General features: G+C 43.1%; 1 protein-coding gene across 2 annotated transcripts; it reads left to right on the top strand.

Annotated features, from left to right (window-relative positions):
- Positions 1-139: 139 nt before the first annotated feature.
- On the top strand, positions 140-9,865 carry vwa7 (von Willebrand factor A domain containing 7). Of its 2 annotated transcripts, XM_030109450.1 has the most exons (17): positions 140-396; positions 1,134-1,405; positions 1,498-1,731; positions 1,942-2,038; positions 2,776-2,910; positions 3,004-3,199; positions 3,298-3,467; positions 3,893-4,005; positions 4,105-4,221; positions 4,423-4,644; positions 5,839-5,971; positions 6,179-6,337; positions 6,701-6,793; positions 6,888-7,192; positions 8,637-8,773; positions 8,934-9,093; positions 9,245-9,865. In XM_030109450.1, exons 2-17 carry the CDS (start codon positions 1,163-1,165, stop codon positions 9,806-9,808), a joined length of 3,078 nt encoding a protein of 1,025 aa, XP_029965310.1. In that variant the 5' UTR covers positions 140-396; positions 1,134-1,162; the 3' UTR covers positions 9,809-9,865. The 2 variants fall into 2 exon arrangements, with proteins under 2 accessions (XP_029965310.1, XP_029965311.1); XM_030109451.1 differs by lacking the exon at positions 140-396 and having other exon boundaries at positions 1,247-1,405; positions 1,503-1,731.
- Positions 9,866-10,275: the final 410 nt, after the last annotated feature.

Here is a 10,275-nt window from a genome sequence, read left to right as displayed (position 1 = left end):
CCCTATTGTGATGAATCAATGCACCGTGCAATAATGGGGGTGGTAGGGAGGGGCGAGGGGCTGTCGGGGACCTAAGACGAGAGGCCTTGATCAGCCCCCCATTCCTCAGCATGAGAAGAGCAACTCAAGAGCACGCAATGCCAACTCCAGTCTCATCCCAGATCCACCAAGTGCCTGTCCCAGTGGTATTTTGTTGATATTTTGTAAGGAGTCCGTCTGAGACAAAAGCTCAAGGACAGATCGACAAGAAGACTCAATAACCTCGTTGCGCAGCGAGACATGCAGCGATACTGGAGGAGTCGACACTTGTGCTGACAGTTTGTGGTGAAAGCGGAACACTTGTGCTGTCACATGAGTACTTTCTATCTGCGCTGAGACATCTCTGCTCGGACAAAGGTAAGCACCTTTTCTAGAGGTTTTTTTTGCAATTGCAGGTTAATTTCAGTTAAAAGTAGCATGCAGTGCTGTGCACTGATTCCTTCAATGATGCAATGATTCTTTTCATGTTCAAATTTCAGACAGCAACGCTCTGTGACAACAGGAAGAGTTGTGTTTGAGGTTCTTTTGGTTAAATTCGTGAGCAAAACAACTGAAATGTTTGGCTTAAAGAGAAAAATAGTACAAAAAGTTGTCATCACAGAACAGAAACTTGTATCTTACAATCGTCAGTCGAGGATCGAACAGTGCATCTCTCCAGGAGAGTGAAGGAAATCGAGAGACATCGTTTAGGAGTCATTTGAAACCCATTGGCTGAATGGGGGCTGGCAGAATAGAGGGAACAGTAGGCCTCATGCATTGTTTTAGTCACTCCCCTGTGAGGAAAAAAAAAACAACAGTGTGTGAGAACATTCCCAAAGTATTGTATCTGAATAAAGATTAGAAAGAACAATAGGAGCCTCTGTAGTGACGGGGCGGGGAAGAATCTGAGCAGACACATAGGGGGTGGTGGCAAGGGGCAGGTGGCGGCAGAAGAGGACACATGGATGACCATTAGAACATGGGTCATTTGGCAGTGAAGCGAGAAATGCTCAGATATGTAACAATGTTTTCATCAAGACCCTCAAACAGTGAAGGGAAATTATTGAAATGTATTTTGCGTTCTAACTGACTACAACACTTTTTTTATTTTACAGATGGGATTTGATGATATCTCAGAGCCATAATGTTACAAGGAAGGACAATCTTTGCAGGAAGTGGAATGCAGGTGCACATGTTTATTCCTGCTTGCCTTCTCTTCCTGGCCTTGCCGTGCACATGCTTCCTCCCGAACTTTTGGTCACGAGTGTTGCTGTTGTCCTGGAATTCACACACACACCAGTCCATCACAGAGCAGGCCATTCTTAATGCCACCCTGGAGACCCTGAAGGGCATCAAAGGCCATGACAGAGACCTTTCAGAGGAGGAGGTAAGGGGATGCTTGCCAAACTTAAAATATCATTAAGTAGTCATTAAGAGATCAGTATTAAGTGAATTACTGCATCATTTGTTCTCTCCCAGACTAGATTGGGCCGTGGCTTCTGGAGAGCTGTGCGAGAAGTGGCGAAATCCAATGCAGCCGTGGATTTCCTGAGCAGCACCCGGCTGGACCCGATCTACCATTTTGATTCGGAGCGAATTGACAGTGCCACGGTGATGTTACAGCAGTTCTGGACTCAGACTGTGCTCTCTGTGAGAGCTAAAGAGTACCAAACTGCCCGTCAAAGCTTGGGACAGCTATTTCATTCCCTCCAGGTACAGCTGCTGCCAGCTTTGAATTTTCATGAAACATTTAATATTTTTTTGGTTTGCAAACCTATATTTAAAGAAATCATGACTTGCTTTGAAAGTTAGGTTTCTTCACTAAATTCCTCCACAACTCTTCCAAGTATTGAAATAACTGCAATGGCAAGAGGTTTTTTTTAATGTCCTCACAAAAACTTTTACACCGCTTTGTGTTCTCAGGACTTCTACAGCCACAGCAACTGGGTTGAGATGGGCCGGCGCTCCATTTACCTCCACCTGCTTTCACCAGAGGAGCCGGCCATCCCTGTAGCCAATGGTAACTCACATCTGTGATTGACCTACAGGGCCATTTATGTTCATCACAACAACTGATCTAATGACGAGTATATTGTCCTACAACAGCGAGAACACCTGGGATTGAGAAGGTCAAGGTCCTCCGTGTGTGGAGTTTGCATGTTCTCCCTGGGCATTCTTCAATTTCAAATCATGAATGACATTGTTAGTTGAGATCACTTAGTATTCAAGCCTCAGATTAAACTGTTTATGTGTTACTATTTTAAAATCCAAACAGATGGTAGTTTTATTGATATTCAATGTCTTTATGATTTTGATATATGAGATGTTGATTCTGTGGCAACTGTAATGTGGACCAAAAAGACACAAGATGATTTAAGTTAAAGTGTAATGTGTAAAATATGAGCACAATGTAGATACTTACTCCTTGTCTTGCATTGAACTGATACTGTAATTATTTCAGTATTGTGGAAATTAGCAGGTGGATTCCTCAAAAATTTCAATTTTCCTTTCTTCCCAATGATACATAAATTAATAAGATATAGTACATTGATTCAAAATTTGGCACATGAGTTTGTTTTGGTGTCAAAATGCACACATTTGACAACTGCAAAATGGTAAAGCACATGGACTGATCTCATTGATATGTCAGACTGCTGTTCAGAATGTTGAGCATTTTTGTTGCGTTTCTGGCAAACATCAATCAGAACCAGTACTGTTCTTGACATGAAGCTAAGCTCCTGTTCTCCGCACTCGCAGAAGACACTCCTACCTGTATGGAGTGCTTCAGCCTTACCTGCCGAAACAACCTTCTGCCACAACTGACGGTTCTGCAGGGAGAGTCTCCGCTGCTCACCACAGGCTACGCCAACACTTTTCCTCCAAAACCTGCAGGTGTGTCAGTGTAAATGACATTTTGTGAGAAAGAAATGACACTTGAACTCAAAAAGTTTTCCTTTCCACAATGCAACTTTTTACACATTTCAGGCAAATGCAGTCATGGAGGCATTCTGGACAGCAGTCGCCACACAGGGGCGAAAGGAGGCATCAATAAAGACAGCACCTCACCTTTCTTCTCCCCTCATCATTATCTTCACAATGAAGCTGCTGCTTTGGCGACCGAGGCAACGCTGACTGTACTGAGAGATCTCAGAGACACCGTCGGTCCCGAGGCCTTCCTCAGGTCAACACAAAATAACTGTCAGAAAATGTCTCACTTTTAAAACTAAAAAAAGATTATTGCGTTTTGGACTGAATATCTGAGGAAACTTGCTTTTGCAGGCTCTTCAGTGTGAAACAGATTCCTGCTCTGGTGTTTGTCATGGACACTACTGGCAGCATGTTTGAGGAGATCACCGCCGCCCGCCTCCGTGCTCACTCCATCATCCAGAGCCGGGCCAAACGCTCCGGCCAGGCGGGAACTTTTCTACTTGTACCATTTCACGATCCAGGTGAGGAATTCAGGTGAACTTCTTTATTTTAAAATAAAAACAATACAGAAACAATTCCAGTGTGTTGTTTCAGAAGGTTTCAGATTTACATTTTGAGCATTCATATGGGTAAAATCTCTACTTTTAATGTTCTTTGACTGCTGCATTAAATAAAGGGAGGTTAACGTGGACATGGACTGACTGACAGATGTAGTCAGCAGTCAGGAGTTTCCACATATCATTATTTTGCAGATGACATTGTGATCTTCAGCGAGAGTAAAGGTTTAGGTTTGTATGGTTTACAGATAGATGTTCTGAAATGTTCTGAAATATGGTGATATGAAGAGATTTGCAAGTGTTTTTGCATCATGTTTTTATTTGCAGTTTGCACAGAATTGGAAATGAGCTTGTGTTTGGATAATGATTAATTTTTCTGTATTCTGCAGGGTTTGGACCCGTGTATGAGACCGAAGACCCAAACCAGTTTATGGAGCACATGGAGGACCTGTTGGCCCTGGGAGGAGGGGATGAACCTGAGATGTGCCTCTCTGCCATTCAGGTACATTCTGATGCTGAAACACTCACAGAGCAAAGGTCCAACCGTGTTCACGGTCCCATTCACTGTAATAAATCTGCTCTCTTCCCACATATTTTGTAGCTGGCTCTCACTCACAGTCCACCACTGTCTGAGATTTTTGTGTTCACTGACGCGTCCCCCAAAGATGCACATTTGTTTGATGCGGTTAGAGCCCTCGCCCTGGAAAAACAGATCAAGGTGGGTTGAATGAATTCGATTAAAAAAAAACAAAAAAAAAAACACTGATTTTGCAAACATTCAATCTCGTTCTGCTCTGCGTGCACTTAAAATATCTTCATTCATGCTGTGCTCTTCTGATGCCAATAAACTGTCAGAGGAAGCACACATTTACACATTTTTCACTTCCAACTTCTCAGATCTGATCTCAACTTCCCACAGGTGACATTTCTCTTAACTGAAGACCCCAACTACACAACAGAGAGCAGAGCAGCAAGGAGGAAGAGGAGGAGGAGGAAGAGAAGTAGAGAAGCTCCTTCCCCTAATCGCTTCTCACTCTACTCGTCGTTGTCCTTCGTATCAGGCGGTCTCACGATCTTCACCACCAACTCCGACATCCACAGGGTCTCTAGCATAGTGGAGGACAGCACAGCTCCCGATAAGGTACAGCTTTGACACAGTTCTGGTGCTGCTGTGGATTAACATTTGTCATCCATAAAAATGGGTTTAAAAAGTACACACACAAAAAAAAAACCCTTCAAAAGGCCGCTCCACTCCTTTGTATATGTTTGTGTTTTGCTACTGCTTCTCTTTGCTGGCCTTTGCTCAAGTCTTTTCCTTTGAAGGAAGACATTATAAAAAAGGTTTCTCTGTGTCAGTATTGTTACTACAGCAAAACTTAATGAGTGAATCATTGACCAGCACAGTGCCAGAAACAGTTCAGCTTAAGAGTTACTGCAACACTGCAATGATACTGCTTCACTAACAATAACATAAGTCTATCTGAGGGACAAAATCAAACGTAAGTTAGTTTGTCAAGTAATAAGCCTCTTTCTATTTGCAGTCACTTATGTCAGGGCAGAGGATTCACACAAAAGACCAGGAAAATAAAGCAAGTAAAAATCATTTTGATGAAAGAGGTGAGGCTGTACACATTGGACACCGACAAGGATCACAGGCACAGCAGACGAACTGACTGATCACAACTTACACACAGACAGAAACGAGGCACAACCAACAGCAGTCAGCTCAGCTGAGGAGGAGGGGCAAAGAGAAGAACACAAGGTCAGAGTGAGGAGACACTGAACTGCACACAGGCGGGGAATGTAAATCCAGACATCAAAAACTACAAACTAAAACCAGAGCAGCGTGAAATACGAGTGTATCAGGAAGCAGAAAACATGGAAAACCAAAAATACAAGCAACAAGTCAAGTAACTCCACCACTTCAAAGGAATCTCTAACTGAGATGTATCATTACTTTTCATTACTTTTCATAAAACCAAGATAACAATCATTTTTCAATTTACTTGTGATCATTTTTTGGACATTGTTTTTAATAAGGTTTTTTTTTTTTTTTTTATGAAAATATGTAAAATATGTAATATGGCTGAAATCATTCAAATAAGCTTTATTGATTGATCAGGTTGAGTTTAATTTGTCATTTAATGAGCTACAGTTTTACTGAAAGAAACGTCAGTAGGAGGTCTTTTTTTCTGCGAAATTCCTGAGGACACATTTCTAATAATGACACTTTGAATAGCATACAGTCTTTAGCTGCTCAGCACCCCTCTGTTAACACTCTTTTCCACCATAACTATATTTGTATTTATCATGTTTCTTTTTCTCAACTGTCCAGGTGACTCTTCTGCATGTGGAAAGCGACCAAGAACCGACGTCTCTTCATTCCTTCAGAGTTGACACTTCAGTCAGAAATGTGACCCTGCATGTCTCAGGCACGATGACAGAGTGTGTCCTCACTAATCCCTCAGGTATTTACCATATCATGCACTTCGAGATGATCCCATCAGCATGCGGGTTAGAAGCTGCCACCTGCTAAATAAACTGCTGATTAGAGTTAACTTCAGGAAGAAGTTGTTGCCATGAGAGTATTGCTGAAACTCTGTCTTCTGCCACTTTTTTCGTGCTGAAATTGATTCTCCACTATATCTACATGTTTATCTGCTCCTTCTGGTCAGACCAAAAGCAATCTCTGTTGGATGAGACAGTTAAAGAGCCTCTTGCAGAGCTGCAGCACTTCCAGGGTCTGTACCGCATCAGCTTGCTGCCCCCAGTACAGCCTGGTCAGTGGAAACTACAAGTCAAGAGCGACGGACACCTCACCTTCAATGCAATAGGTATAAAAAAAAAAACCTAGCAGGACTTGGGGTGGCTGTGGTTCAATGGGGAGAGCAGTCGTCTTGCAATCGGGATGTTGTTAGTTCGATTCCTGTCTCCCCCTGTCTGCATGTCGAAGTGTCCTTGGGCAAGACACTGAACCCCGAACTGCCCCCAGTGGATGGACTGAGCGCCTTGCATGGCAGCCGCCTCCACTGGTGTGTGAATGGGTGGAGGTGTTAATGCAGTGTAAAGCGCTTTGGGCTCTGTCAATGCAGTGTAAAAGCGCTATATAAGTGTAAGTGTAGACTTTCCTGAAAGAGATGATCAAAGCATGAACGGAATTCAGAGGAACAAACTGTCCTTTTGCTCTGCACCACCAGGGGACAGCAGTGTGGATTTCCTGTATTACTTTGCCACTGTTACCAATGAGACGCACCCAGGACTGGCCAGGGTCGAGGGTGCTCCTGTGGCAGGTCAGATGTTTGATTATGTTTTTTTAAATATAAAAAACTGAAGTATCAATCATAGCTACAGTCAGAGAAAGCCATTTTTCCTCCTGGATTTCAGGTGTGCCTGCCTTCCTGGTGCTGGCTGTCACTGGCCTGGCTTCACAGGAAGAGGCAACTTTCAGCCACGCAACACTGCTGGGAGCTGAAGGGGAGAGCCTTCAGCGGGTCAAGCTGAATTCCTCCTCCTCCTCCTCCTCCTCCTCCTCCTCTTCATCGTTTTACTCCACCGAAGAGCTCGTGGGATTGGTGGATCCTGTTCCCAGAGTTCCTTTCTGCGTTCGACTTACAGGCCAGGACAGCAGAGGAAACAAGCTGGAGAGGCTTTCTGCAGAGATGGTGCAGCCCACCCACGTACAGATAGAGGTACTCAACAGCAGCAATGCAAAACGAGGCTGCCATTCACTGCAACAACAGACAACAGTATTTATTTTGGTATTTGAAAAAAAAAACCTTGAGTAAGACTTCTGGTAAGTGGTAAAGAGTTAAGGAAACAGTAAAGCAGGAAGGATGACTGGAAAATAGAAATAAATCATACTTTACTGATCCCCTCCTCTGTGTTTAACCCATCTTATTAAAGTTAACCTGAACTACACACAGGAGCAGCGATCTGCCACAGTGCCTCACCCACGAAGTCCGGTGTCAAGGGCAAAATAAGACACCTGTCAGCAGAGGGAATTGAACTGCAAACCTTGCATATGTGCATAAATGTTCCTTTTTCAACTTTTTCGCTCCTTAGCATCCAGAGTTTCATTTTGGCCGCACTGGTGGAACAATCAGTTTTCATTTTAGGGGCCTCTTGGATTTTAATAATCAAGAAGCACAGAGTTTCAAACAGGTGCTGATTATGTCTTACTCTTAATGAACACCATGTTATGGGGCCAGACCAGAATGCTCTCTGTTCCTCCAAAAATAGCAAACTAATTCAGACATAAATCATGTTCACATATTAACAATTTTAACCAAATAACAATTAAATATGCTTTAAAGATGACGGGTTTCTGAGATGTTTCCTTTGAATTAAACACTGTATGTTGTTATTGTTCAGACAGTTGATATATGTATCTTTTATCCCTATAGCATGTACAGTTTTACACATAAACAAATGAGATAATGAAAAAATGTGTTACCCATTCAACAATAATACACACTCTATGTTTTGCATGGATGGAGGTGGTAAATATTGAACTACATTAACTCACACTACTGTAATTGAGTTTTTTTAACACTAATTTTTTGAGGAGTTTTTGAAATACAGAATTTTACTTTCACTCAAGTACATTATCACCCAAGTATTTCACTTTGCTACATTGGCAATCCCTCTTGAGGTTACACAGGCTGAATTTGTGCCATGTACTGTGCTTGAAAATGTCTTTATGAGATTGTCTGAAGAAGGTTTGCCCCATAAGCCTCCTAAATCTCAACTGAAAGTTGACTAAAAACAACCTGTGTTTATTGGATTTATGACTCGTCCTTTTTTATATGGAGGAGTGACGTCCGTCAAGCTAAACTACTTTTTTACTTTTACTCCAGTGGATTTTTAGATGGGAGCACAGCAAATTCTCCAGTGTTAAAATAACAGGTTGTTAAAAGAGTGGACACTTTAATAGTGTTAAAAAGCAACAGGGCCAGTGTTAGTATTGATTTCCTAACACTAACACTGACATTTTTGTTAGTTTATTAATTGTTTATTTATTTTATTGATTATTGATCATTATTAGTTATTTTATCCTACAAACACATAAAAACAAGACTATGGAGGAGAGTTTGACTGAAATTTATCAGACATGTCCACTCTTTCTCTCTCCAGGTGTTAACCATCCCTCGCCTCGTACCTGGACACAGCACAACGGTGACCTTCAAGATCTTGAACCACGGGCCGGCCCGACTCTTCAGTTTGACTGCCGATGATGACTGTGGATATCTTCGCACCAGAGGACCGCACAGGTAGAAACAGGAAGAGTAGACAAGTTTCTAATCATCCTTTGCTGGTGGGCAGATCACTGTTAGATTTATGTAACGCCTGCTTTTAGAACTCGATGTAACTGGTAAAAAATGAGGCACGTAAAACATCTGAAATCATTTTGATGTTTCATATAAATGTCAGATTTCCTGTCGAAGCACAAGGGTCATTTCGTGGCCAGGTCGACCTCCACACTCCCGCCACAGCTGGAGCAGGAGCCTCCGTCACCCTCACCTTCAACGTGCAGGCTCTCGATTCTCCGGACTCAAATTACGCAGTGGCCTACCTGACTGTGGTTCCCCCGGTAAGCAGCGACCGAAAGTTCTGCATAATTACTGAATAGGAGGCAATAGTCGATGTTTATTGATTCATGGTTTGATCTTTTTTGCATCTTTGACCGCAAAAGTTATTCATGCTTGATCCAAGATAGCTGAGCATTCTCTGTCCCCCGTCAGGATCCAGACACTTCCCCACCGTCCTGCTCTGCAGCACGAGTTCAGACGAGCTGCTCTTCGGTTTGTGGCGAGTCCAGCTGGAGCGTGTCTTTAGTTGTGTCAGATATTGGTCGCTCTGGGCTCGCTGCTCTCCAGCTGCAGAGAGGCGCAGGTAATCTAACAGTATTCCACAGTCCTCCACCCATGGAGGAGCCTCCAGCAAGGCCCCAGTCTGGCCCTGACCAGCAGCAGGTACGCAGGGAAGAGACGACCAGTGGAAACCATCACCATCAGCATCAGCACCAACATAAAGCCAGATTAAAGTCCAGAGACCCTCCTCTGAACGTTTCTGAATGGGTGCTGAATTCATCGCAGCCGCTCTGGGTGAGGTACACATCCAGCTGTTGCTCCGCCGAGGCAGAGGTGCTGGTGTGGGACTCAGCCGGAAACATGAAACGCTGCCATTTAAAGTCTGGTCAGCATCTGAGAGACCGGAGCACAGAACCCAGCAGAGCTGGACAGATCACGCCGGCGGCCATGTTTGTTTTTGTTGTACAGCTGTGCCTCTGCTCTGAACTGATGTGATGGCAAATGTTTTGCTGGTCAAAATGATCTATGTATCTATTTGATATGGTGTTTAACTTGTCCTTGTTGCAACCATTAAATTACTTTGAAGTAACACAATGGCATGTTTCATTTCTCACACATTTTCACTCTACGTTGCACCTAAAAGAGATGAATCATGTTTCTTTTAACATCCAATCATCTCCCAGCTACAGTATAAATCACGTTCTCTTCTGGAACAGTAAATTCCAATTTTTAGGTAAAAGGAGGAAGGTGTCAGCCCTTCTCAAAACTTAAAGCGAAGAAATGTAGGTCGCTCTTCAGATTGTAAGTGTTGTTCTCAATAATTAAAATATGACCATTCCTGTATTCATGGCATGTTTCAGTATATGTTGCACCACAGTGCTCAGGAACTTTTCTCTGGTGCACTGGGTTTTCTCAAGAAGCTCCAGCTTCCTGCCACACATGGGTGTTTGGTTAGCTGTTGG

This window comes from Salarias fasciatus, chromosome 14 (genome assembly GCF_902148845.1).
Source record: "Salarias fasciatus chromosome 14, fSalaFa1.1, whole genome shotgun sequence".
In the NCBI taxonomy this organism is placed as follows: Eukaryota; Metazoa; Chordata; class Actinopteri; order Blenniiformes; family Blenniidae; genus Salarias; species Salarias fasciatus.
The sequence above is the reverse complement of the archived record's forward strand: the minus strand, read 5'-3'. Positions and strand labels throughout refer to the sequence as shown.

Coding starts and splice junctions, on each gene's coding strand:
- vwa7 (XM_030109450.1), top strand. CDS start 1,163: ATGTTACAAGGAAGGACAATCTTTGCAGGAAGTGGAATGCAGGTGCAC. Junction 1,406..1,497: donor GAGACCTTTCAGAGGAGGAG/GTAAGGGGATGC, acceptor GTTCTCTCCCAG/ACTAGATTGGGCCGTGGCTT. Junction 3,200..3,297: donor GGTCCCGAGGCCTTCCTCAG/GTCAACACAAAA, acceptor TTGCTTTTGCAG/GCTCTTCAGTGTGAAACAGA.